This window comes from Onychostruthus taczanowskii, unplaced genomic scaffold (genome assembly GCF_017590055.1).
Source record: "Onychostruthus taczanowskii isolate IOZ18803 unplaced genomic scaffold, ASM1759005v1 scaffold5, whole genome shotgun sequence".
NCBI classification, from domain to species: domain Eukaryota; kingdom Metazoa; phylum Chordata; class Aves; order Passeriformes; family Passeridae; genus Onychostruthus; species Onychostruthus taczanowskii.
In genome coordinates this window covers 5510968-5535515 of record NW_024502568.1, presented here as the reverse complement: position 1 = coordinate 5535515, position 24548 = coordinate 5510968, and the positions used below count along the sequence as shown (strand labels likewise).

At 50.1% G+C, this 24548-nt stretch overlaps 1 protein-coding gene across 1 annotated transcript in view; it reads left to right on the top strand.

Annotated features, from left to right (window-relative positions):
* CNNM1 (cyclin and CBS domain divalent metal cation transport mediator 1) overlaps positions 1 to 24548 on the top strand; it is a 30522-nt gene that overhangs the window by 2821 nt on the left and 3153 nt on the right. The window contains exons 4-11 of the mRNA XM_041415523.1: positions 7567 to 8477; positions 8521 to 9465; positions 19139 to 19282; positions 19830 to 19970; positions 20240 to 20409; positions 20597 to 20696; positions 20867 to 20914; positions 23772 to 23834. Coding sequence (XP_041271457.1) covers positions 7567 to 8477; positions 8521 to 9465; positions 19139 to 19282; positions 19830 to 19970; positions 20240 to 20409; positions 20597 to 20696; positions 20867 to 20914; positions 23772 to 23834 — 2522 coding nt within the window. The remainder of the gene's footprint in view (positions 1 to 7566; positions 8478 to 8520; positions 9466 to 19138; positions 19283 to 19829; positions 19971 to 20239; positions 20410 to 20596; positions 20697 to 20866; positions 20915 to 23771; positions 23835 to 24548) is intronic.

Sequence of the window (24548 nt, the reverse complement as noted above, 5' to 3'; positions counted from 1 at the left end):
AAACGCTAAAAATCACTTGGTTATCTGCGAGCGCCGGGGCAGCAGCGGAGGCGCGGGGAGCCCGGGAGCCGCCGGTCCCGGGAGCCGCCGCCGCCCGGCGCAGCTCGGGAGCGGCCCCGGAGCCCGCAAAGAGGGGCCACGGCCACCTCCTCCCCAGCCACGCACAGCAGATAGGAGGTATCTCAATTTACACCAGCTGCGACCCTGGCTCGCCGTCCGCAGGGGCGGCGAAGCGATGATCCTTTCTTATATTACGATAATTACTTTAGAAAGCCTGACTCACATAAAAAGTATCTATAAAGATTTACTCGCGGTTTTGTCAATTTCGAAATAGGGTTCTCCGTTTTCCATCTACTCCAAACTTGCTGGTTTTGATCTCCAAAACAGTCACTGGAAAAGAAAACTGGGGGAGGAGAAGCATTTCTATAAAGAGCTTAACCAAAGCACATTAAATATTTTCCCAACATCACCAAATAAACAACAATTCTCCAGCTCCCTATAAACTATTTAAAGCATGTCATATCATCTCTTCTGCTCTTGCCAATGTACTTTTCTTTTAATTTACAAGCTGATTAGAGCAGGGGCCTGTCTTTTTGTATATATTTGCAAAATATTTGGCACCCTCTCAGTCAGTTGCAGTTCACAAACACTTAAAATTGCATTTAACTTCATTATTATAGGTAGTCACTTCGATTTTTCCTCTCCTTTGTAGAGCTACTGCCTGTGAAAGTGCTTCTTGTAAATGGTCTGAGCAGTTGTTGAAGGTTTTCAGCAGATGAAACCTCTTCAGATGGAAAAAAAAAAAAAGAGAGAGAGAGAGAGAGAGAAGAAAAAGCACAACGGAAATCCAAACTCAGATCTCAGGCTATACAAATTGGCCCAAAAGAAAATGGGGGAAATCTCCTTAGGAGGAACATTTTTAGTTCGCTAAAGAATAAACTTTGCTCATAAATGATGAAAGTTATTATCATCAGAGGATGTCCTGTACCAAACAAACCTCCATTAGGCTGGGAAGGATAAAACAGGCTAGACAGCCCTTAAAAAAAAAAAATCATCATGTCTTTGATTCCCAAGATATCAACCATGTCTGTTTCTTTAGTGCTGTCAAGTAAATCTGAGTTATGGATGCTCTAAAAGAAGCCAGCAAGGAGAAAATTCAGCAAGTGAAAATTAAGAGTGTTACCCATACTTCACAAAAATACACTTTCTTTTCAAGCTCTTAAGCTTCTGCCCTGTAGCATGGTATGACAATTTCTTAGAAGAGCAAGACCAGTGAATGTGGTAAAGCTGTGATCATCAGAGCATGCAATTGCATGACAGATTCTTTTTACTGAGCTTTTTGCTCTTTCTGCAATGCTGTGTACATCATTTTCACCACAAGAGCCTTAACGTCTGGAATGCAACCTCCTAAAACTGCCAGTGTCTCAAGGTGGGTGTCACAGCCTGAACTGCACTGCTGAAACCATTTTCTAGCCTGTTTATGTATCATGTCTAACCTGATCAAACAGACAGAGGTCAGTTGCTTGATTTAATACAGCATCCACATATTGCTCTTTAATGTAAGTGATCTGGGAAGTTCTGTAAAAAGCAAATACCCCTGTCTGAGCTAGAAGGACTGGCTGGTTAGGGAGCTCAGGCACAGCAGGAGGAAAGCAAGCCTACTGAGAGAGCTTCCTCCCTCCACACATGCCAAAGGCAAGGCATCGATCAAAGCCAACGGCCTGCTCAGGAAAAGCACAGTTGGCAATGTTGTCTTTGCATTTTTGCCAGAGTGAAAGGAACACAAACTGGTATTTCCAAATCTAGCCATAGGAAAATAGAGCACATTTCTTTGAGAGTCATTCTGCACTCACTAGCTGCATAATGAAGAAACTTGTTAAAAAAAAAAAAATAAATTAAAAAAAAGGTGGGGGGAACAGAGGCAAAAAGCGCTGGTGCCATAAAGGTTGTGAGGTTGTGTGTGAGCTCTTAAATTAAAAAAAAGGTGGGGGGAACAGAGGCAAAAGGCGCTGGAGCCATAAAGGTTGTGAAGTTGTGTGTGAGCTCGCCCTGGGTGGAACACCACAGAATGAAACTGGGAGGATGGAGCAGAGTTTTAGACAGCTAACAATCAATGATTTTTTTAGGGTTTTTTTTCAGTTTTTGTAACTTAATTTCCAGCTCTGTGAGAAGTTAGATACCATGTACTCTGTTGGAATAAACAGCCTTTATTGTTTCCCTCATCTGCTTTATTGTTTTACTTTATCTGACTTTCGATGCATGGTCTCAAAAATTCTCTTACAAGCCTAGGGTACCCTGGTCCTGCAGATTTGTCCATAGAGGCAACTTGTGAAATCCCAAAGTGCTGAAGTCCCAACAGAACGTCTGAAATCCTTGAAAGACTGAGATGCACGATTTCCATAAAGCTGTAGCAATCGCTCTGGGGTTCAAACCAGGTGCTGTCTCAGCACACAGAAATCCCCTTTGCCTCCTCAGCAAGCAGAAAAAAACCCACATAACGACTGAGAACATTTCAGTGTACAACAGTGCCCTTGGACAGAGAATGCTCTTTGGCTCCATTAACTTCTCTGTACTCATCAATGGCCAGGTCTGATTTCACTTGTGTCTTTCATATATTGAGAAGCAGCAAATACAGCAGCAATTTGTCACAGTCAAAGAGATACATAGTGAGAACACAACAGTGAGACTGGAGCTCTGCTGTGCCCTGAAGACCAAAGTAGCCTTGGAAACCTTTTTCTTAAGATTGAGCCCAGCCCTGAGCAGCAGAGAAATGTGTAGAATTATTCCTGTTTCACATCATCACGTGAAAAAGAAAGAGCAGGGAATATGCCAATTTTACAAGCCTGAGAATGAATGCAAGTGAGTATTTGTCCCACCATCTGGGGGAGATGATAGAGGTGAAGGAAGAGGGAATATGAGGGGGATGGTAAAAGTTGACAGAGACCTTCTATTTTTCTGGAGGGATGCTTTACATTCCCGCAGCAAAAATGGAGGAAGCGGACATGAGAATTAGATCAGAGAGGGGAAGTAAGAAGATGGATGAAGTGCAAGACTGGAGGAGCAAACGAGTCAATTATGAAAAAGAGGAAGGAACTGTGTGCAGAAATCAACGAGGAGATGGAGCTCAGGGGAAGGAACAGCAGCCAAAATGCTCTCAAATCAGAGAAGCTGCTGGGGTGAGAGAGACAGAAAAGAATTGGAATATTTCAGGTAATGATAAAATTGTAAACCCCTGTCTGCTGTATTTATTTGCATAGGGCAAATAAGCTCTCTGTCACCAGCTCTGTCCAGACATCTGAGCGTGGCCCTGCTACAGGCAAAGACAGGACAAATCAGCTATGTCAAAGCTGCAAACCATTGGTGTGCATTAGAGAAATCAGAAGCAACATGAAACTCAAGGCTAGAGAGTAAGAGGAGAAAACTATGGGTCATGCCTTAAACTAGATGAAGTAGAAATAAAGTTAAATGCTCACAAGGAACCACGAAATTTGGAGGCTCAGAAGAGAGCACCACTGAATGAGGGGGAAAGGCCAGCAGTACATCAGTGACCTGTACTCATGGAGGGAGGAGTCTCGGGCTGATGCCAGGTGGACTTTAAACCAAATACTCTGCTTCCATTGCCCAGAAAAAGCAATGTTATTTCTGCATAAATTCCAGAGCCCTTACAGGAACTTGTCCTCACCTCAGCACTGCTTAAGGGCTGGCATGTCAGCAGAAGTGAGGGGTGAGGTGCAGAGTCCCTAACCCAGGCACAGAACCGCATTGCCCTGTAGGGAAAGTGCACTTATTCAAAGCACAGACATCTTTGTCCTTTCTACCACGGGCAACTGGGTATTGCCTTGTATCTTCTCCCTTCACAGTTCCCCTTCTGTTGGTCCTTTAGAACACCAACAGTTGAGAAAGCTAAAAATAAAGCTATATAAGCAATATAATTGGCATGCAATTGCATGTCTATTTTCTTTGAAAAAATGATGCTTTATTTCCTGTTCAATGGAAAATACAGTTTGATGTTACAACTATTAGGTTTTGACTGAATGCAAAAATTTGACTGAAACAATGACATTTCCCCCTGTATTTACTATTACCATATGTCACTGATTATATATTTAAGTCACAAAGATGAATTAAATTTCATGGCTTCCTCAAGCTAGATTCTCTTGGAATGGACTGTCTTTTGTTACAAACCAAAATGCTCGGAAAACAGTTTAAATCAAAACAGCAGACTTTTGGTATCATTTCAGGAGAAAACTGGTTATCACAAACCAAGTGCTTAACACATCATCATCCAGAAGGCTGGGTAAAGCCTTGCAAAGCTGCAGCCATCATGGCCAGGATAGAGAAAGAGGGTTAATTGAACACCACAGACTAAGAGATGGAAAAAGGAGGGGGAAATAAAGGACACTGTTTGAAGCTCTCTTGCCTGGGGTCTTACTCCTTCTGTTTCTGAAGTTATCATATATCCCACATCACAGTGCTTATTTACTTACTTAGGGACAGTATCTTCTCTAAGCTGGCTACAGAGCATTAGTGACAATCAGATTGCACATATGTTCCAGGAGAAGCCAGCCTCGTCCTTGCTAGATTTCCTCCTGCTTTCTGAGGAGGAAAAAATCTGGGTTTTTTTTGGTTTTTTTTTTACTCCTTCTGTTTCCCATCATGATTTGGATTGCTAACATTTCTATCCCCACTAGGAGTCCCTGGTGGCTCCTGGCCCTTTTCTAAAGGACCAGCGGACAGCAGAGCCCCTGGGCTCCCATCAACCAGGAAGGAAGTGAATTGCAACCCACGGCCTCCAGGACTCCGATTTCAGACCTTAAAGTCAAGGTGGTGTAAAGAGACTTTAGGGAACTCCCCATGTCCATGCTTCTCACTTGCTCCAGGTCCTGCCTGGACCTGAACAGCCAGAGCTGGAAGAGGACAGCGGTGACTAGAGGAGGCACCCCTGGCAGGTTTGTGGATATTGCGGGCTGTGACACAAGAGGGATCTCAGTGGTGGCAGACACAGTGTAAAAGCAGAACCTGAACAGTGCTGGTGAGTGGGAATCAGGTTGTCATTCCTAACTGACGAGTTTGGGAAGAACAGGTAAAAGAAGTAGGATTCAGCATAAGAAGGACAACTATGCTGTGCCTGCTGAAGGACTCACCAGACAGGATACAGCCAGGACAGGCCTCAGTGAGAACATTGCAAATTCATGTCATACTTTGCCAAAGATTCAATGAATTGAGCATGTGCTAAAGCTGAGTTTGTTTTGTCTTATTTTGAGCTTTGGAAGATATTTCCTATCTTGACTCATTGAACGCACTCCAACCACACACCTGCAACTTCTGGAGTGCATCCTCTCAGCAAGAGGCTGGCTAGCACGTCGTCACTTATGCAGGGCAAATCCTACTGAAAGCACATCTGACCACAGCTTTCACACCAGTTTACTTTTACATGTAGCACATGTAAGCTAACATCTGGCAAGAACACAACTATGTCCTGGTCGAGATGGAGCTCATAGCAACAGATGGTGTTTGATACTGCAGAGCAGAGAGGCTCTACCTTAAACTGAGCATTACTTCCCTTCTGAGTTTTTACCCCCTCTGGCCACATCTCTCTCTGAGTGGAGCCGCTGCCACTGTGGCTTTGCAGTCCCCTCAAGGCCAAACACACTCTCAGCCTGCAGGTCACCGCCTGGTCCTAACATCCAGGTGATTTTGCTCCCATTGAGGCACATCAGAGCAGCAAGCAGGGTGCTGGTGCAACCATTATCTTGTACATCAGTATATTTGAGGTTAGCAATGCCCTGAGCCAGACAGTGCCTCCAGTGCGGGAGGAAACTTTCTCTCCAAGCGCACAGTAGCTCTGCCTGCAGGCACCACCGGTAGTTAGCAATCTAACAAGCAACATCTGCTGCCTATTTGGGGGCAAAGGATGGAAAAGCCAGCAAAGAGTAGCCTACAGATCCAGCTCCTCAAGACTGAGATTTTCGTACTAAAGGGAAGAGCGTTCGGAAGAGAAAATGCAGCATCAAAACGAAGGTTGCTGTGACTCTGGAAGATAGAAGATGTGACCAACTGCAGCTTTACCCAGTTACTGTCCACGATTTTTTTTTTTTTTTTTTTTTTTTTTTTTTTTTTTTTTTTTTTTTTTTTTTTTTTTTGCGGCGAGAGATTGCCACCTTGTGGTTCCTTCTCCTGCAGTGCCATGTTTTCCTTCCTACATGTTCCAGGCTAGACCAGTGGTTTCCAACCGCTGTCCAGGGATTTCTAGTGACAAGGGTACTATGGACAAGAATACCTTCCAAATACTTAATTAACTGAAAAAAGCACGTCTGTAATTCACAGTCTTCAGTACCTATACTGAGAAACTTATCACTAGAAGACCTTTCAGGAATCTAACTTGCAAGTTAATAAACGTGAGTAACTACACAGCTGCCAAACAGCAATACAAAACACAATGGCAGTGATGCACAAAGCCCTTTACAATACTGTGTCTTTACAATATTCTCAGCACCAAGAAGTCTGTGAGAAATTCAGGGCTGATGACAGCCTGCCATTGCTAAAATATGGGATGATCTCAGCCAGTAGTTCCCACAAGGTCCTAATAAAGAAGGAGCAGCCATGTGCTCATCCCCCACCTTGCAGGCAGGATGGCAGAAGCAGGTCCCGAGTCACTCTGGGTGCTGCTTAGGGCAGCTTGTGAGATCTGTCCCTCAGGCACCATAACCTGGGGCTAGGTCTGCACAAGCAGGTTACCAGGTGGCTCCTTCATCAATTATGCCCAGGTAGAGCACCAGGTAATATTTCCCAGTGGTACTAAAGGGGAGTTAGAAAGTGGGAATCAGCAGAAGCATGTGAAGCAGCACACAGCCCTGTGAACAGAGCACCAGGTAATATTTCCCAGTGGTACTAAAGGGGAGTTAGAAAGTGGGAATCAGCACACAGCCCTGTGAACCCCCAGTAAATTCATCACTTGGAAAAAAAAATAGCTGCATTTCGCAGAGAGAGAGAGAAGAGTCTCTTGTAACAGAAAGAAGCACAGATCCCCCTGGTAGCTTTTCATGCCTGTCTGCCTGCTGACATACTGACACAGAAAATGACCTATTTTCATGGGAGCAATAATGAGTGAATAATCAGAATTTTTCGGGCACTTCCTTTGCCTCCATGACATTTTCTAGCTTATTGCTTTGCCACTACTGAGCCTGTTGCAGTTGTAAGCAACTGCTTTCCAGTTCTCCAGCCTCGTTTCAGGTTTGTCATGAATGTTGGTCCAGGGAAGACACAAAAGTTTAAGGAGTCCCTAAGTGCATTCTTGAGCACATACTTCTGAGGCTGATAAACTCTAGCAACATTCCCCATCAGGTCTAGACATGAGAACAAATGTAGCTACAGTGTGGTACATTTGTTTCCTAGAAAGACTCCAAATCTAACGACTACCCACTCCCCATTGAAAAAAAAAAAAAAAACCCAAACAAACAAAAAAATCAAACCACTCCCACGGGAAGAAGAGAAATGAATCTGAACTGAAAAGCTGAAGAGTAGGGCCTCGACAGATAACAGAGGGAAGCTGGATATAAATTCCAGCTTCAGAGACCGCTGGCAGAAGCCCCTCAGCAAACCCCGACCGCGCAGCGCGGGGGAGGCGCAGCCCCCGCACCGCGACCCGCAGGCAGTGTACCTGGGAGGGCAGCGGAGCGGGCGGCTGGCTGGGCAGAGCTCGCTGCTCGGGCCCGCAGCCCACCCTGCCTGCCAGGGCTGGGGGCTGCCCGTGTCACCGCCCGTGTCACCGCCGCCGGTCTCCGCCGCGGATCCGCCAGCATCTCACCAGGTGCGGAGAGAGCGGCGGTGCGGCCCGCCGCGGGGATGCTCCCGCTCGGGGCGGGCGGGCGAGCTCCTCGGTCCCCTGCGCAGCGTCCCGGTTGGCGGTCCCGGTCGGCGGCCCCGCTCCGCCGGCCCCTCCCGCGGCGGCAGCTGGGGCCGAAGCCGGGGCGCCGTGCTGCTGCTCTTCTTCTCGCTGTCGCCGCGGCCGCCGGCCGCGGCCGCCTGGCTGCTGGGGCTGCGGCCCGAGGACACGACGCCGGGCCGGGTGTCTCTGGAGGGCGGCGCGGTGCAGGCGGCGGAGGGCAGCCGCTTCCTCCTGCGCCTCTACTTCCAGCCGCCGCCCGAGGGCAACGGCAGCCGCGGGCCGGCGGGGGAGCGGGAGCCGCGGCTGGTCTTCATCGAAGAGGCGGCGGCGGGGAGCACGGCGGCGCGGGGCCCGGCGGAGCGGTGCCGGGAGCGCAGCGCCTGGGCCTCGGACGTGGAGGTGGTGGGGCCGCTGCGCTCGGGCGGCGCGGCGGGCTCGGCGCTGGCCGAGGTGCGGGTGCGGGAGCCGCGCAAGGGCGAGGCGGCGGCGGCGCCGGGCGGGCGGCTCTTCTCGCTGTGCGCCTGGGACGGGCGGGCCTGGGCGCACCACGGTGCGGCGGGCGGCTTCTTGCTGCGGGTGCGGCCGGCCGCCCCGCCGCTCGGCACTTGGCTGCTGCCGCTGCCCGAGGGCCCCCCCGCCGCTGGGCACTTGGCTGCTGCCGCTGCCCGAGGCGGGCTGGCTGCGGGCGCTGGGCGCCCTGCTGCTGCTGGGGCTGTCGGCGCTGTTCAGCGGGCTGCGCCTCTCGCTGCTCTCGCTGGACCCGCTGGAGCTCCGCGTCCTGCGCAACAGCGGCTCGGCCGCCGAGCGGGAGCAGGCGCGGCGGGTGCAGGCGGTGCGCGGCGGCGGCGGCACCTACCTGCTGTGCACGCTCCTGCTGGGGCAGGCGGGGGCCAACGCGGCGCTGGCCGGCTGGCTCTGCGCCTCGCTGCCCGGCGGCGGGCCGGCGGCGGCGGCCGGCGGGCCGCGGGGAGCGCCCTGGCTGCCGGTGCTGCTGTGCACCGCCGCCGTCTTCCTGGGCGGCGAGGTGCTGCCCTACTCGGTGTGCTCGCGGCACGGGCTGGCCATCGCCTCCCGCACGCTCTGCCTCACCCGGCTGCTGATGCTGGCCGCCTTCCCCCTGTGCTACCCGCTCAGCCGGTTGCTGGACTGGGCGCTGCGGCAGGAGCTCAGCGTCTTCTCTACGCGGGAGCGGCTGCTGGAGACGCTGCGCGCCGCTGGCCCCCACGGCGACCTGGTGCGGGAGGAGCTGGCCATGGTGCAGGGCGCGCTGGAGCTACGCACCAAGGTGGTGGAGGATGTGCTGACACCGCTGGCCGACTGCTTCATGCTCCGGGCCGATGCTGTGCTGGACTTCGCCACCGTCTCTGAGATCCTCCGATCTGGCTACACTCGCATTCCAGTCTATGAGGGTGACCGGCGCGACAACATTGTCGACCTGCTCTTTGTCAAAGACCTGGCCTTTGTCGACCCTGATGACTGCACTCCCCTGCAGACTGTCACCCGCTTCTACCGCCGGCCGCTCCACTGCGTCTTCAATGACACTCGCCTCGACACGCTGCTGGAGGAGTTCAAGAAGGGTGAGGTCACCGGGCCACTCTCCGCATCCCCCCGGGCTTCCCCTGCCCCCCTCTGCACCCCCAATGATTTCCAGGTCAGCAGCCTCCGCGGGCAGCCCTGCATGGCCTCCTGGCAGGTACCACGGATGCTGGGGGGAATCGGTCCCTGCATGTGCTGGTGTGTGGATGGCCGTGGTGTCCCCTGGTGGAACATCCCCGGGTGGATTGAGGGCCAGCAGCCCTTGATGTACCTGTGATGTTATGAAGACTGTTAGAGCCTTTGGCCTCACAGGTTGCCGGCTCAGCAGGTGAGCCTGTCCCCCAGGGGCTGATGGCAGCAGGGGCCTGGCAGCATGGGCATGGCACCTGCCTTGCACCGTTGCCCAGACAGCATTCGCTGCTCTGTTCTGTGCGAAGGAGTTTATGACAGGAAATCGCCTCTCATGACTTAGCTTTCACATTTTCAGCTTAGCAGTGAGAACGAGGTCTATAAAGTGTTTCTATGCAAGTGATTTAAAGAAAGAAGAAAAGATTAAGCCCTTAGAAAGAGCTGTACTTTTTTTGCAGCTGTGACAGCATTCATAATGCCGCAGCTGCCAGCAGCCCCAGAGATGCTGAGAGCTGTATTTCATTAAGCATACCTTGAGAATACGCACAGCATGTGTTTTTCTCTCCCACTGGGAGCTGTGTTTTGCCGCGTGCTACTCGCTACGTCATGCTGTGGTGAGTCTAAGAAATGGCTGCAGCAGTGGCATGCTGCATTATGTAATGCGTGAGGGCAGCGCTTGGCTCCTGGGCTGCCTGGCGCCGCTCTGCCGCAGGCAGGGCTGGTCACATGAGAAAGGCCAACCTGGTCCACTCCAGACACAGAGGAAGCCTCTCTGTGAGTCATCTCCTGCTCGTTTGTGGAGGTGGGAGGAAGAGAGGGTAGGACATTTCTCAGTGTGCCAGGAATGTGCTCATCAGGTACATGCAGGTCAGCATCTTCTCCAGAGATGTTCGGCTGTGTTCCCACACCGCTCAGGATCACAGGCAGGGGAGTTCTGTGTGCCACCTCCTGCCCTCTCTGCCTCTCAGCAGGACTGAAGACTCCCAATGGAGAGAATCAGAAAATTCCCGGGTTTTATACAAGGCTGTTAGCAAAAGCATTGAGATTGTTCTCTGGGTTCAACCTTGGTGAACTGCAGTAGTCCATGCCTGCCCCCTTCCCCCCATGCCAGCTGTCTCTACCTAATTCCTTATGTGCTTTGCAGTTCCTTCCTAACTGTGTTTTCCTGCAATAGCACTGAAGTTCACCTGAGGTCTCTTCTACCTCTCTCTTGTCTAGGGATGTCAGATGATTTTGGCACCCACTCTCTTGGTTAGGTTCTCCTGCGATTTATATGATTTACTTTGATACAGATCCCCTTCCAAATTTCTTCAACAGCATGGTATCCTATGGATCAATAGACCTATAAAAATGGGCTTGTGGTTGCTTAGTTCCCTGCCCCTTGCTTGCTGTCCTCTGTGCCCTCCTTAAACAGAGCTGGTTGGTGTGTGCTGCTCTGTGAGCTCATGGGTGTGGTAACAAACCTTGCTACCTGCCCTGCACTTTCATATGCTGGTCTTCATCTCAGATGAAGATTATCCATCCTTCTTTAACATTGCTCCTTTAAACTCTTGGCATATCACTTCATGTTCTTCCTCCTTTGTATCTGTCTGCCACTGTGACCTTCTGGGGTGTTTTGCTACAGCCCCTATTCAGAGCTCTCCCTAAACCCATTATCTACTCCTACCTCACTTCTCCTTGTCAGAATTTTCTAAACTATATGGCTGAAAAGCCTTGCTTTTGGACTTCATATCTAACTCTGCATGGGGTTTAGCAATTCCAGCTCTTCCCCCAAATGTTCTTCTTCCCAAGAGTTGATGTTTTCTTCTGATTCATCTTTCCTATATTTGTAGGCATTTGGTCACCCCTGGCACCCTGAATTTTCAAACAGTTCCCCCCCAGTCCAGCCCTGAACCCTCCTAAACTGTATTTTTCCAGTTCCCAATACAGGTTCTCATGCTGGCTCCCACACTGTGACAGATGTTAGCTCCCAGATGCCTTCAGCCCATCCACTGCTGCGTCAGCCCTGTTCACTTGACTATTTAATTTCTAAAATAAAGATTTCCCGTTTGTAATTAAGAATCTTTATCACTGTCTTATTTTCTGTGTCCATTTGAATTATGGTGAAGTATCTTGTTTGATCCAATCAAGGTTGCTTTCCGTGGCCAGGTCTTCTGAGACACCTTCACTAATTAGAAAGTAGGTTGATTGCTTGTTGGCTCAGCAAGTGTTTAATGAAGGCATTCATCACTTCACACATCCAAGGTGCCTGCAGGACAGCAAATGCTCCCACTGATAAAGCCCAGCCTCTTTCTAGGAAATTAAAGTCTCTGGTAAGGATGGGCATAAATAACCACCTCCAGGTCCTTATGGCCCTCACAAGCCTTTAGAAAAGCCAGCTTTTCTTTCCTTTTCTCATGACTAACTCAAACAATTTTTGTATCTTTTATTTCTTTTTGTTATTATAATGTTTATACAAAATTCCTGTAACATTTTATAACCTTCTGCCTTGGATAGCAATGTGTACTTCTGATCTGTTTCACTAATGATTAGTGTTCTGCCACATCCACTATACCCATACTGTCATTTTTTTGCATAATGTATAAGTAACACAATTTCACTGCCAGAGCTCCTTGCCACAGTACACAAACATTTGTTCTTTCTTACTGAAAATGTCAAGGGATTATTAAATACAGTGCTTTGGAACTCTTGCTCACACCTCTGACAGCACTTTCATTTTCTGTCTCCTACTCACCGATATCTCACTATTGTCCTTGTTAACCTGAGGCATTTCTTTTCTCTTGCTGTTCTGCCCCAGCTATGAAGATAATCAGCCTTTTTTCCTCTTTGGTTTTCTATAGCAGGGTTTGAGGGGAAGCTTTCCTTCATTTGTTTCTAGGTATGCTCACACTAACCTCGTTTGAGTGCAGTTCCATTAAGATGCATTGGTGTTTACCTTGATTTTAATCCACAGATGTGTCACAAACTGCCTCTCCCCCAGCAGGACCTTGTGTGGGAGGGGTTACCTTCCACAGACCTGTAGCATCGGCTTTCCATGTAAATTACCATTTAAATTGCATTAAATGGTAGCACACACTCAGTAGCACCCAGGGAGCCACTGGCCCAGTGTGGTTACGGTGCCCAAGAGAGCTGTGAGCTCCTGGTTAGCAAAACCTGGCCCCTGCTCCACCACAGCAGAACTGGTCAAACTCTTCACCTCTGCCCTTTCACAACCCTGCTGCTGCAGCCATTGTTTGATTTCTCTTTCAGTACTGATTCCTGCAGAGAGGTGGTTAGATTGGGGGTCCCAGTGGGAACTGGGAAAAACCCAGAGAAGACTACAAACAGTACCAGAGGGGCAGTCTGCAAAAACCGTGTAGAAAAACAACCTTACAGCAGCGTGAGACAGGTTCAGCTGAAGGAAGAAAATATTTGTGCTGCAATATGGTTTTGACTTCATCTTCTCAGCAAAAAGAACTCAAATAATGCGGGCTGGACACCCAATTTGCCATCTTTTCAGGGAAACTAGACACAGTTTATAGAAGGCATACATTGTTGTGCAGCATTAACTGAGAAGTGCTAAGTGAAGGACCCTAGGCAAAATGTGTCCCCTCTTCACTAGAAATAAGAAAATACATACTAGTACAATAATATTACCACCTGCAGCCTGGTGAAAAAAGATGAAGATACTGAAGGAGTGAAAAAATTGGGAGACAATCTCTTGGCAATTTGTATTGGTACACTTTGGAGTACCTGGCTTTATTCTGGGCTCCCAGGAGAAAATACCTAATACACCAAAAAAAATAATTGTACCATATTTAGCAAGCTACAGCTATGTCGGGAGGCAGATGAGCTTTCTGTAGGATAAACTTTACCTAGGGAATGTGGAGCTATGAGGAAGGCTTTATGCATTTATTCAGTGTGAAATGGAGTGGGTGATACAATCTGTTTCTCCTCCTTTCTTGAAGATAACCAAGCAATGCATGCTGCAGCTCCAGTCCAGTGACAGAACTCCTCCTGGAAACCTCTTCTGTGAGGTCCACCTCCTTGTTTTGTAGTGCCTCTGGGAAGTCACAGTCTTGTCCCTTCCTCAAGTTGTTGATGGGTTTGTTGACTGATTTCCTGGAGGGGTCTATATACAGCACTGGCACCTTTCAGCAAGGAACTTTCCTCTGTCAGAGGAACAGTGGAAATTTGCTTTTAATGTTCATTTTCCTGCAGCAGGGCAGAGGCTGAGCTGCAACTCAAATTAGCCTTCTGTGGCTTGGCATCTTTTAAGAGTTACTAAAAATAAATGCTCCAAACCCCAAATTTCAGGCTTAGCAGGGAAAACAGCCTGTCCTGTGGAGGACAGCTCTGCCCTAGGGTCTGTCTTTACATTTCAAAATGCTCCATAGCCTCTATTAGACTTCTGCAGATTGAATGTAGCTGGAGAAGGTGCTTACATTTGCCAGGAATTGGGGTCAGTACCATTTCAGCTTCTTTTTGTACCATCCTTCTGATCCCGCAGGCGTTGTAAGCACACAGTGTTGCTTCAAATTTAACTCAGCCTTCAAGAGATTTCTGCAAGCGTTTTAGTCACTCTGCTGGGCATCTTGATGAGCTGAAGCAGTGCCCTCCCAAAGCAGTTGTATGGGTTAAGGAGCCAGTTTTTCCCAGGAACTATCACCTACATGTCCCCTGGAAAGTGACTGCCAGGCTGAGAGCAAGTGAGCTGCTGACAGACAAAGAATTATCTCAGTGTCTCATGCTGCAATTCTGCCTGAAACATTACTGTGCTTTTCCCACTAAACTGTGCTAAATCTTACTGTGTAAACCCTGGACTGCTCTACCCACCCCAGTAATCCCAGGATCAGGGATCCTGCTCTGAGATCATTCAGCAAAGCCAGAAGGGAGTCAAGTCCTTGGGGGAGAGGGCACCCTGCCACCCCTTCCCTCTTTATAGCTGTCAAAAGCACCTTCACACTGAGCTGTGGGGTACCCAGGAGGTCGGGATCCTGTTGCACAACAAATGGAAGATGAGATTCTGTGTCCCCTCTAATCTTCTCCTTACCTTTCTGATCTGCAATGGTAATAGATGAGCTACTCCAAATATTCCATCTTTTTTACAGTTTTCCTTAGGATTAGGAAAAGCAAGGATTAGGAAAAGCACAAAAAGAGACTATGATAAAGGCTACAAAAAAAAAAAAAAATGTAAGCAGGTGAAGATTTTGTCTCCAAGAAAGGTCTGGGTTAGGTTAGGATTTACAGTTTTTCCTTTACATAGCTCTTATTCCTGTAGAGCTGTGTAGCCCTGCAGCCCTCTTGGTTATTTCCCCCCTGCTTGGATGTGCATTTCCTCTAGACACAATGTGTGCTTTCACCCATGGTGCAGAGTGGTGGTAACACAGGATCACGCTCACATTTCCAGTTCAAAGTGTTCAAATCAGGGTCCCCACTTTCTTCAGATCGGGTCAGCAAGAGGGCACGGAGATGCTGGCAGTCCCTGTGAAGAGCTCTGAAAAAAAGCACACAGAAAATAGATTTCAGTTACATCACGGTTGTTTCACAAATCAACCTTATTTAAAAATTACTCTTTTTTTTCTTTTTTTTCTGCCTTCCATGTTGTAGCTGTAAATGGTTCAGGCACAGGTCTGTGCCTGTACCTTTGATCTCCTTATAACAGCTTCAAATCTTACTGTAAAATTTAGGAAAATTACTTTCATGCCCAGGATGTTCATCCTGTGGAACAAGAGACAAAGCTAAAACATCTTTAACATTCCTCTGACAGGCTACCTATATAAAAAATGATAAAGAAGTAGTCTGGGCTATATTTGAACCCAGCAGCACTATCTTTCCCAGAAGTCAAGGCATTTCCATGTGTTCAGACCCCGTTCCCTCATTGGGGAAGATGCTTTGAGGTGGATCTATGAGCCCAAGGTCATTTAGGTGCCTATGAAAAACAAGGCTCCTAAAAATGGGCATAAAAGCTTCGGATAGCTGTTCAGATGCTTGTTCCATCTGGAAGCTCTCAGCTGTTTATATTAGCTCTGTAATTTAGCATTTTGAGGCATTAACTTTCCACTGAAGCTGTTGTTTGAAAAGAGCAGATTTCATGTAGCTCATAAAGAATTTAGTGCAGTTGTATCCCATGCTGAGCAGACACTTAATCACCTATAGACTTCCTGCGCGAGAGCCGTCCTGCGGAGGCCGGCAGAGCTGCTCGCACAAGGGAAGTTAATTGCCCATTTGTTCTAGCATTTGCCAAACCAAGGCTTTGATTCTCAAGTGTTCCACTGTGCTTTCCTGCATCAGCAATAGCCCTGTAAAGTTTACATGTGACAGCTTGCTAGTGGGGAAGCAGCTCGCCCTTATAATTCATCTCATTTGAGCTATCAAGCAGCAGTTACAATAGCATGGGTTTTGGAATCAGTTTTACAGATCTGAAAGCTGTTTTAGATCAAGTTTGGGGGTTTGTTTAAATGATTTACCTCCCTCTGTTGTGCTGCCACTGAGGCTGACCTGCTGGATAATGGCTGCAGAGGCAAACGTGATCCCTCAGGTGTCCTCAGGTCTGTCCCTGTGCCGCCCTCCCTTAGACATTGCTCCCATCTCACTGCCCAGATTCTGCCCTTGTACAAGCTCTAAAGGCCACTGCTTTCCCCCCCTGCAAGTGCAGCAGCTCCCAGGGCTGGGCAGAGGGATCTAGCTGAGCTTGGCAGCATTGCCCAGGAGGGAGCAAGCCATGCCCATACAGCCAAGGCACCTGCCATCCCCACACCGAAATTTATGGGGTCTGTTAAAAAGGTGATGGGAGGAGATACAGGACCCAGTCAGGTCAGGGGGTGGGGCACAACTCTGCGAATGATCTCATGTCCCTCAGGTGGGAAATGGGAGCATGCCAGCCCTCTCCCAGAGGGGAGCAGCTGCGAGCAGCACTCACTTAAAGGACTGGGACTGGCTGGCATTCAGGACTTTTTGTGACATGGACACCAGCTGGCCAGCATGGGCTGGGATCAGCTCTCTCGGTGTGGGCAACCACACTGAACTGCAACAATTTTCCGTTGTTTGGTACCTGCTCCATTTCTAGTGTGGGCATTAGACTGGAAACATGAACCCGGGGGTTTGGAGTGTGAATGCAAGTGTTTATTTTCTGTGAAAATAAAGAACTCTGGACTGCTCTAACAGCCCTACTGGCTCTGCCCCCAGTGCAGTGAAGCCATGGGTCTCCTTCCAGGCTAATGGTGCTGGGTTATTTCTAAATAATCTCATTTGCAGTTACGTGAGTGTGGAGTTTGAATCACATTTCTAGTGTAAATTGCAGTGTCGATGTAGGTGTTTGGCCAAAAAAAGAATTGCCTCCATCACTCTCTGACTGCCTTTAAGTAGCACCTAAGCTTTTTGTAAGGGCTTGGTGGTTTTGGGTTGCATGTAAATGTCGTTAACAACAAGCTCTCAGCCAAAAGAAATAACTTTTCCCCCCTCCTCGCTCACCCAAGGACTTGTAGGAGACCAGATGGCCCCAGTGTTTGGGAGCAGAGTTTGGCAAAGGAGACCTTTTCAAAAGCTGGACTTTGCTAAGATGAAATGTAGCTGTCGCTGCTGTCTTGCAGCCAACTCCTCTGCTTTTTTCTTCTTAAGTGCCGTGTTGCTTTATGAGCAGAAAAGATGCACAAACCTATGTATGAAAGGAGTGAAATAGCCCAGTCTAAAGAACATGCTGAATTTTCAGTGCCCCAGGGCTATTGATTTTGGGTTTTTTAAAGCAAATCTCAGTGCTACTTGCTGCAATGTTATGTTCTCATTTCTAAATCTGTAGGCGTGGGAGGCAGCGAGCTGCTCTCTGAAATCTTGCAATAAAAGCTTGGTATGAGGAGGAGGGAATTTATACTGTGGAAAATGCCCAAGATTTGCTGTGAGAAATGTATAGTGCTGATCTTCAGCTGAGAAATGTCATCTGCTCGTCTCAGATCCAGGGCAGGGTTATTTGAAGGTCACATGATCCCAGCAAGCCGTGTTTGTGGGACTGCTCTCTCTGGGTGTGCTTGTCCTGCTCTCTGCAGTGGCCAGCAGGGAAGCACTGCAGGCAAGGGAGGAGCTGTGCACCAGGCAGGAGCCCACCCTGTCACATCTTCATGTGTGAATGCTGCTCACATCCCTAGTCGGGAGCAGCAGGAGAGCTTGTTGGGATGGGTTATGGGAGAAGTGGATGCAGAGGCAGCTGCATAGCAGAGAGGACCTTTCCCCATTTTGGGTGACCATTGCTGCCCAAGGAGCTCAACTCCAAGCCCATGGGGAAATAAGGTGTTAGCAGCTTCCCAGAGGTCACTTCTGCAGGACTTCTGGCTTGTGCAGGCATTGCAACAGGAGACCTCAGGGATGCAGAGCAAACAGGGGGAGCAGACGTTTTTGGCTGTGGTGCCAGTGAGGGTGCTTTTAAGTAAAACTGGAGGTTCAGAATCTGTGTGCACTGGTGGGCAGTGTGGGAGCCACACAGGCAGTAAGAAACCCGGTGCTGTTCATTGGCAGGTCCAAGAACATGTTGGAGCTAGAAACCCAGAAGTTGTTTGTGGCTTGGACATTGGGTTCTGGTCAAGATGCTGAGCAGGACCATAAATCAGAGCAGCCAGTAAAGGAAGGGAGAGGTTGAAAAAGTCAAAACAGCTTACAGAGAGCTGGACATGCAAAAACAAATAGAAATGTTTCAAGTATGCCAAAACCAAGAAACTTGAGAATGTGTCAGCAGAGCTGCCAGCTTACAAGGGACAAGTGAGGAAGCTGGAACTGTGATCCAGGAGCACTGGAACTTCCAAGCAGGAGTCAACATCATTGCAGCTGAAGGTCCTGAACTCACTCTGTTTAAGGTAGCATAGAGAAGATGCTGTTAATGGCAGGGCTTGGAGAAGAATTTCAGGTGCAAGCTGATGGGTTGAAAAGTGTTCAGTGTCTGCATCCAGATGGTTCACCCAGGAGTTCTGCAGGAGCTGGGATGAAAGCTGCAAACAAACATTCATGTTTCTGCATAAAAACCAGCTGCTGTTTCAAGGAGATGGAGGCTTTGCCCATATTTTATGAAAAACCTCAGTATTGGTCTACACAGTGATGGATAGAAAGATGAGATTTAAAGATATTAAATCGCTGTTCCTGGCGATTTAATAGGAAAGATAATTAGCAACAGAATAAGAAACACCAGGAGGATACGGGAAATCAGTAGAGCCAAGGACACATTCACATTTCTGTGCTGGAGAACATTGCCTCATTTCTCTGTTAAGAGTTGTTTCACGTCAATGAAGCTGAGGGTAAGGAAGAGATGGTGTAATGTACTCTTCATTCCTGCACAGGAGGCTTTCAGAGAGCTCAACAGAGTGACTCACAGCCTGGGTAAAGAGAGAAGGTAGCCCCAAAAAGAGCCTACATGTACAAATCAGTCTGGACAGCTGCTGCCCTGTTAGGCTGGGCTGTGTGTCCAGCCCTTCTCCTTGGGTTAGCACACTTGGGTGGGTTTGGGTGACAGTGTCTGCTGTGATCTGTGCCTCCCACCAAACCCTGCCCACCTGCCTGCCCACCACTCTGGGGAACCCTCTCACCAGGCCAGGTGTCTCACTGCCACTCTGCTTTTCCTTGCAGGAAAGTCCCACCTGGCCATCGTGCAGCGGGTGAACAATGAAGGGGAAGGAGACCCGTTCTACGAGGTGATGGGCATCGTCACCCTGGAAGATGTCATTGAGGAGATCATCAAGTCCGAGATCCTGGATGAGACGGATCTGTACAGTTAGTGTCCCGAGCAGCTACTGCGGTTGCAGGAGCCAGGGTGGGAGCCTGCACAGACAGACAGACGTGGGTAGGAAACAGGCCAGAGCAAATTGTGGTCCTTCCTCAGAGTGATTTGCTGTTGTGATGGGAAAGACAAGAATGATGGAGAGATGCTGGTAAAGTGTCTCTATCTTGGATGCTCAAGATAGAGAAGTACCACCATCAGCAGTGGGTGGATGGGCAGGACCTGACCTAGGAACATCTATGTTGGGCATGAAATGAGTTGTTCCCAAGCTCATTTGCAGCTCTGGGTGATGCATCCAGCCTGGAGAACCCAGGGCTTGTTCCTGAGGAATAAGTGTGGTTTACAGTCCTGCTCCTTGCCCGGGAGCTGCTCCCAAGGCTGCATGCACAGCAGGTTTTATGCACCTCGCAGCTCCATCTGCTGCTCCACGGCAGCTCTGCCACAGGGTGCAGCCAGACATGCCTGTCCATACGTGTGCATGTGACAGGGGGCCCTGCAGCTGCAGCAGCCTTGCGAGTGACCGCTCTGCTCTGCCTGCAGCTGACAATCGGAAGAAGGAGCGGGTTCCCCACCGGGGACGCAAGCCCCAGGATTTCTCCATCTTCAGGCTCTCAGAGAGCGAGATGAAGGTGAAGATCTCCCCGCAGCTCCTCTTGGCTACCCATCGGTTCATGGCAACAGGTACACTTCCCCTTGTGCAGGTCCTGCAGCACCAGCCCCACAGGGCATCCCTAAGCCATTCCTGGGTCGGGCTCCCCTCCACTGAGCAATTTCCACCCGCTGGACCTACAGCCTGGACATTCCACTGCCCTAGCAGAGCGGGTCTGTGTTGGGCTCCCCTTTTGGCAGTGGGTGCTTAGGCTGCAGGAGCAGGGCTTGCAGCTCAGAGGATGAGGGGTTCCCAGCAGTCTCCTGCTGAACACAGCATGTGTGTGTTGCCTCCCCTCTAGAAGTGGAGCCTTTCAAGTCCCCCTACCTCTCCGAGAAGATCCTGCTGCGGCTCTTGAAGCACCCCAATGTCATCCAGGAGCTCAAGTACGACCGAAAGAACAAGAAGGCAGCGGAGCATTACCTCTACCAGCGCAACCGCCCTGTCGACTACTTTGTCCTCATCCTGCAGGTGCCTGGGGCAGCAGCAAGCAGAGGGTGGCAGGCGTGGCCCTGTGTTCTCTTTGCCACCTTGTTCTAGGCTGCTTCTGTCGGCAAAGATGCCCATCCTCTTGTACAGGATGGCAGGGGTCCCTGCAGCCCTGGGTGGGTCAGGAGCAGGGGGTGCTTGTCTGAGAGGGTTTTCCTCCTCCCTCCAGGGGAAAGTGCAGGTGGAGGTCGGCAAGGAAGGACTGCGGTTTGAGAATGGGGCGTTCACCTACTATGGTGTGCCTGCCATCATGGCTGTTGTCTCTTCAGGTGAGGCCTCTGTGGGCTCCCTCTGGCCCTGCCTTTGCTTCAGTAGCATCCATGGAGGCTAAACCAGCTGCCAGGAGAAGGGGCTGGCCATGGGGTGGGGTGGCCCTGCTTTAGTCCATGGGGCAGGAGCCCTTCCTCTGCCATTCCCACACCTCCAACTGTTGTTTCAGAAAATGATGTGCGAAAAATGGGAAGCCTGGCAGGATCCTCCTTCCTACGTAAGTATTTTGCGACAGGCTGAGGCCCTAAAACCTCTCTGCTGCACTGGCTGGCTGGAGGAGTGATGGCTTTTCTCCCCAAGAGAAACAGCTCAGACTGTGCTGAGGTAGACAGAGACACAACATGCTGAGGGGCTGATGCAGCAAAGACCCCACAGAGTGACTTGGAGGTCCCTTTGAGGTCCCTTTGATGTCCTTTTGAAGTTTCTACCATAAGCTGGCTCTCTGTTGGTGGGTTCCAGCATGGCTGGTGCTGAAAGGGGCAGTGCCCAAGGTGGGTGTTGTGCTCATTCTAGGTCTCAGTATAACACCTCTAGACCCATTTGCCTTCCTGAGGCTCAGGGCACAACCTGAACATGGACCCCACGTTGGACTGCTTGGGAATTGCAGAGATGGGTTGATTTACCTGTGAGCTATTTGCACGTGGTGGTGGGAAACTAGCTGAGTGCCAATAAATTCCCTGCCTGCAGAGCTGATGGGTTAAGAAGCAGATCCCCTGCTTGCAAGAGTTGAGAGGGAGCTATGACTAGGGGAGATTGAGAGGTATCCACTTCTTTGCTATAACCCCTACAAGTGTTTGGTCCTGTGAGGTTGAGGTGCTGCTCAATCCCAGTCCATCACATCCCTCATCCAAACCCCAGATGTTGCAGTCAGATCTGCAGTGCTGATGGTAAGCTGAGGTGCTCTACCTGCCTAATCAAAACAGGGCCCTACTAAATTCAGTCTTTATAGAGCTGTAAAGAGGAATGTCATTAAGTGAACAGGGGGAGCCTCCTGGGACAGGTGGCTCACTCTGGTGGGTCCCAGTCTTTCTGCAGCTCTAGAGTTCACCTATTTCCTGCTGCCTGCTCTGCTGCCGTGCAAAAGTCAGGCTGGTGGACTGATGGGTTAACCCCTCAGTGCACACTCCTGCTTTGCCCTGTGTCCACAGTGCAGTCGGTGGAGAGAGGAAATCAGTGAAGTGGCCAGTTTCTGCCAGGGTGTTGCTGGATGGCCCAATGTCCTGTGTCCTAGGGGAGAGTCCTCACAGGCCCATGGGGCTCAGGCAGAGTGCTGCCCGCCAGGCAGGGCAGGAGCTGCAGCGGGAGCTGTGTCAGAGCAGCCGTGCATGTCTGCAGTGCCGCCTGCTGGGACACTGCTGCTCAGGGCTCCTTGCTCCCAGTGCTCGCCCGGGACACTGCCATGAGGTGCTCTCTGCCAGGCAGCCGTTCCTGCCTGCGGTGGGATGACCTGTGTCACACCCCTGGCCAGCAAGGAAGCAGGCTGGGAGGCAGAAGTGACAGGGTATCTCCCTTGTGGTGGAGGCTGGCATCCTCTTTCCTCCTTGAAGGAAAGCCCAGAAGAAAGGACTGTGAATAGAGTATCACAGCTGAGAATTTAGGCATCAGCCTAGAGTAACAACATTTACCAGGTTGTTATTAATTAACTGTTGTTATGCAACTGTTTTATCTCCAGCTGATCTTTGGCACTGTGCTGTGTGGGAGGGTCAGGCAGTGGGAGCACGGAGTCAGTGCTAGTGGTTATCAACTCATCCTTTGCTCCCATCAGGACAAGGTCATTCTGAGCAGTGCTTCATGCTGGTGTCTTTTTTATTTGCAGAACGTTTTGATTCAGGGGAGGACACAGAACAGGAATTCCTGGGAGAGCAGCAGGGAGATTAGAAAAGGGGACTGCAGGGCAAATTTCCTGGGGGTGTTACGTTTGAAGCAATTTAAAAACATTAGTCACATCCGCAGCAGATAATTCCTAGAGTGTTGCAGCTGTGCTGTGGACACAGTGGCTGGAGGTAGGGCAGGAGGGCTGGCAGCTGGGGGAATCATGGCAATGGCTGGAATAGAGGCTGGCAGCCAGCAGGCTCACATCTCCCACTGCTTTCAAGGTGGGCAGTGGCAGTGGTGAAAGCAGAGACTGGCAAGTGTTAAGGAGTGCATCACTCACCCTGTGTGTGGTCTCTCCGTGCTCCCCATTCCCTGTGGCATGGCCCAGGGATGCTGTTGAGGGCAGAAATCATTGGGAGGGGGAATGACCTGCCCTAGAAATTGTCATTGCTGCTGTAACCCATGGCAATAAAACATGGAAAGTGAGTGTCTATGGTTTACCTTCTCTGTGGCAATGGGTCAGGCAGACCCAGATGCAGAGTCCTGGCTTCTTGCAGTTCCTGCAAGGATCAGCCCCCAGTGGGTAGCTCTTGGCATCACCTGAAGGCTTTTGAGACCCAGAACCTTGCAAGGAACTGCAGGCAGCCTGACATGAATCCTTTGCTTTGCATCACCGTGAAGAGCTTCTATCAGCCCTGCCTGCAGCTGTGGGGCTGGGGCAGCGACTTTTGCAGATCATATTCCTTCTCTGCCTTGTGCCTGCACACACAGAAGCATCCCAGATACCAAGTGCAGTGATTTAGCTTCCACCCATTTCCCAGGTGGCATAAGCTGACCACAATGTCCCCTGTCCTGGTGATGGCTGGTAAAGGGCTAAAGACAATTGCCAGCACTTAATTCATGGGGGAAGGATGCTTTCTAGCCATGCCAGGACTCCAGGAAGTTGTGTGGCTCTGCAGACAGGCCTGACAAGAGCAGATCCCCCCTGCTAGCCTCACCTCCCGAGGTGTGGCCTCACAACTTCCGAGTGTGTATTCCGGCCGGTGGCCTGTCCCCAGGACTGGCGAGCACCTCTCCAGAGCAGAAGCAGGAGGCTGTAAAAGGGGTGGGAAGGGATGCTTCAGACAGCAATGGGAGCTCAGCCCAGGACTGCTGGCACATGATTCTTATTCTTCCTCTTGGTCTGTATCCCACCTTCACCTCCATCCCTCACCTTTCCCCTGGGTCCCCTCCTTCCTTCTCCCTCCCTCTCTCTGCAGTGCCTGTCTCAGTGTCCCGTACTTTCGCCTTCAGCAGAGGGGACTCCCTGGCTGGCTCTCCAGGTAACAGGGCATGGCTTTGGCCAGAGGCCTCTGCATGTGGCAGGCTCTTTCCAGCACCATCCACAGTGCCCCAACCCCCTCACCCTGCATGCTGGGCAGTACCCACGGCACCCCCGGGCAACCCCTACTGATTGGAGCATTGGTGGCAGACTGGGGCCAGCACTCCTGCCTCAGCCTCCCCAGTATGATGCAAATCCCTGGAAGAATGGGATGGGGACAAGGGGAAGCCATGGGCTTGGGCCTTCTTTGGTGTGCACTTCCTGTAATTTCTTGCACTTAGCTCTTGGGGTTTTGGCTTGCTGCTTTTGGTGACGGTGACCTGCAGCCCTGCATGCCTGCTGCCCTGCCCCCCTTGCTTTCTGCTGATCTGGGTAATAAAAAGGCATTCTAGCAGCAGAGCAAAGTCAGCACGACGTCATCTATGCAAGGAACAAGCTGCCTTTGTTCCCTAAAAAATCACTGACTAGACAAAATCCATCATGCTGTGTGTCAGAGGCCATCAGTCAATGTGAGTGACAGACCAGCTTGCCATGGCAGCCTCTCCTCCTGATCTGTCATTGTTGGGGTGAGCAGCAGCACGCCCTTGAGACAGGTTAAGCAAATACTCACAGCCTGCCGACTGCAACCAGGAGAAGCTGTGCCAAATGTGGTGCAGAAGGCCGGCATTAACAGGAGAGCTGTCAGTGACAGGCAGGCAGCCCTAACCTCTGCTGC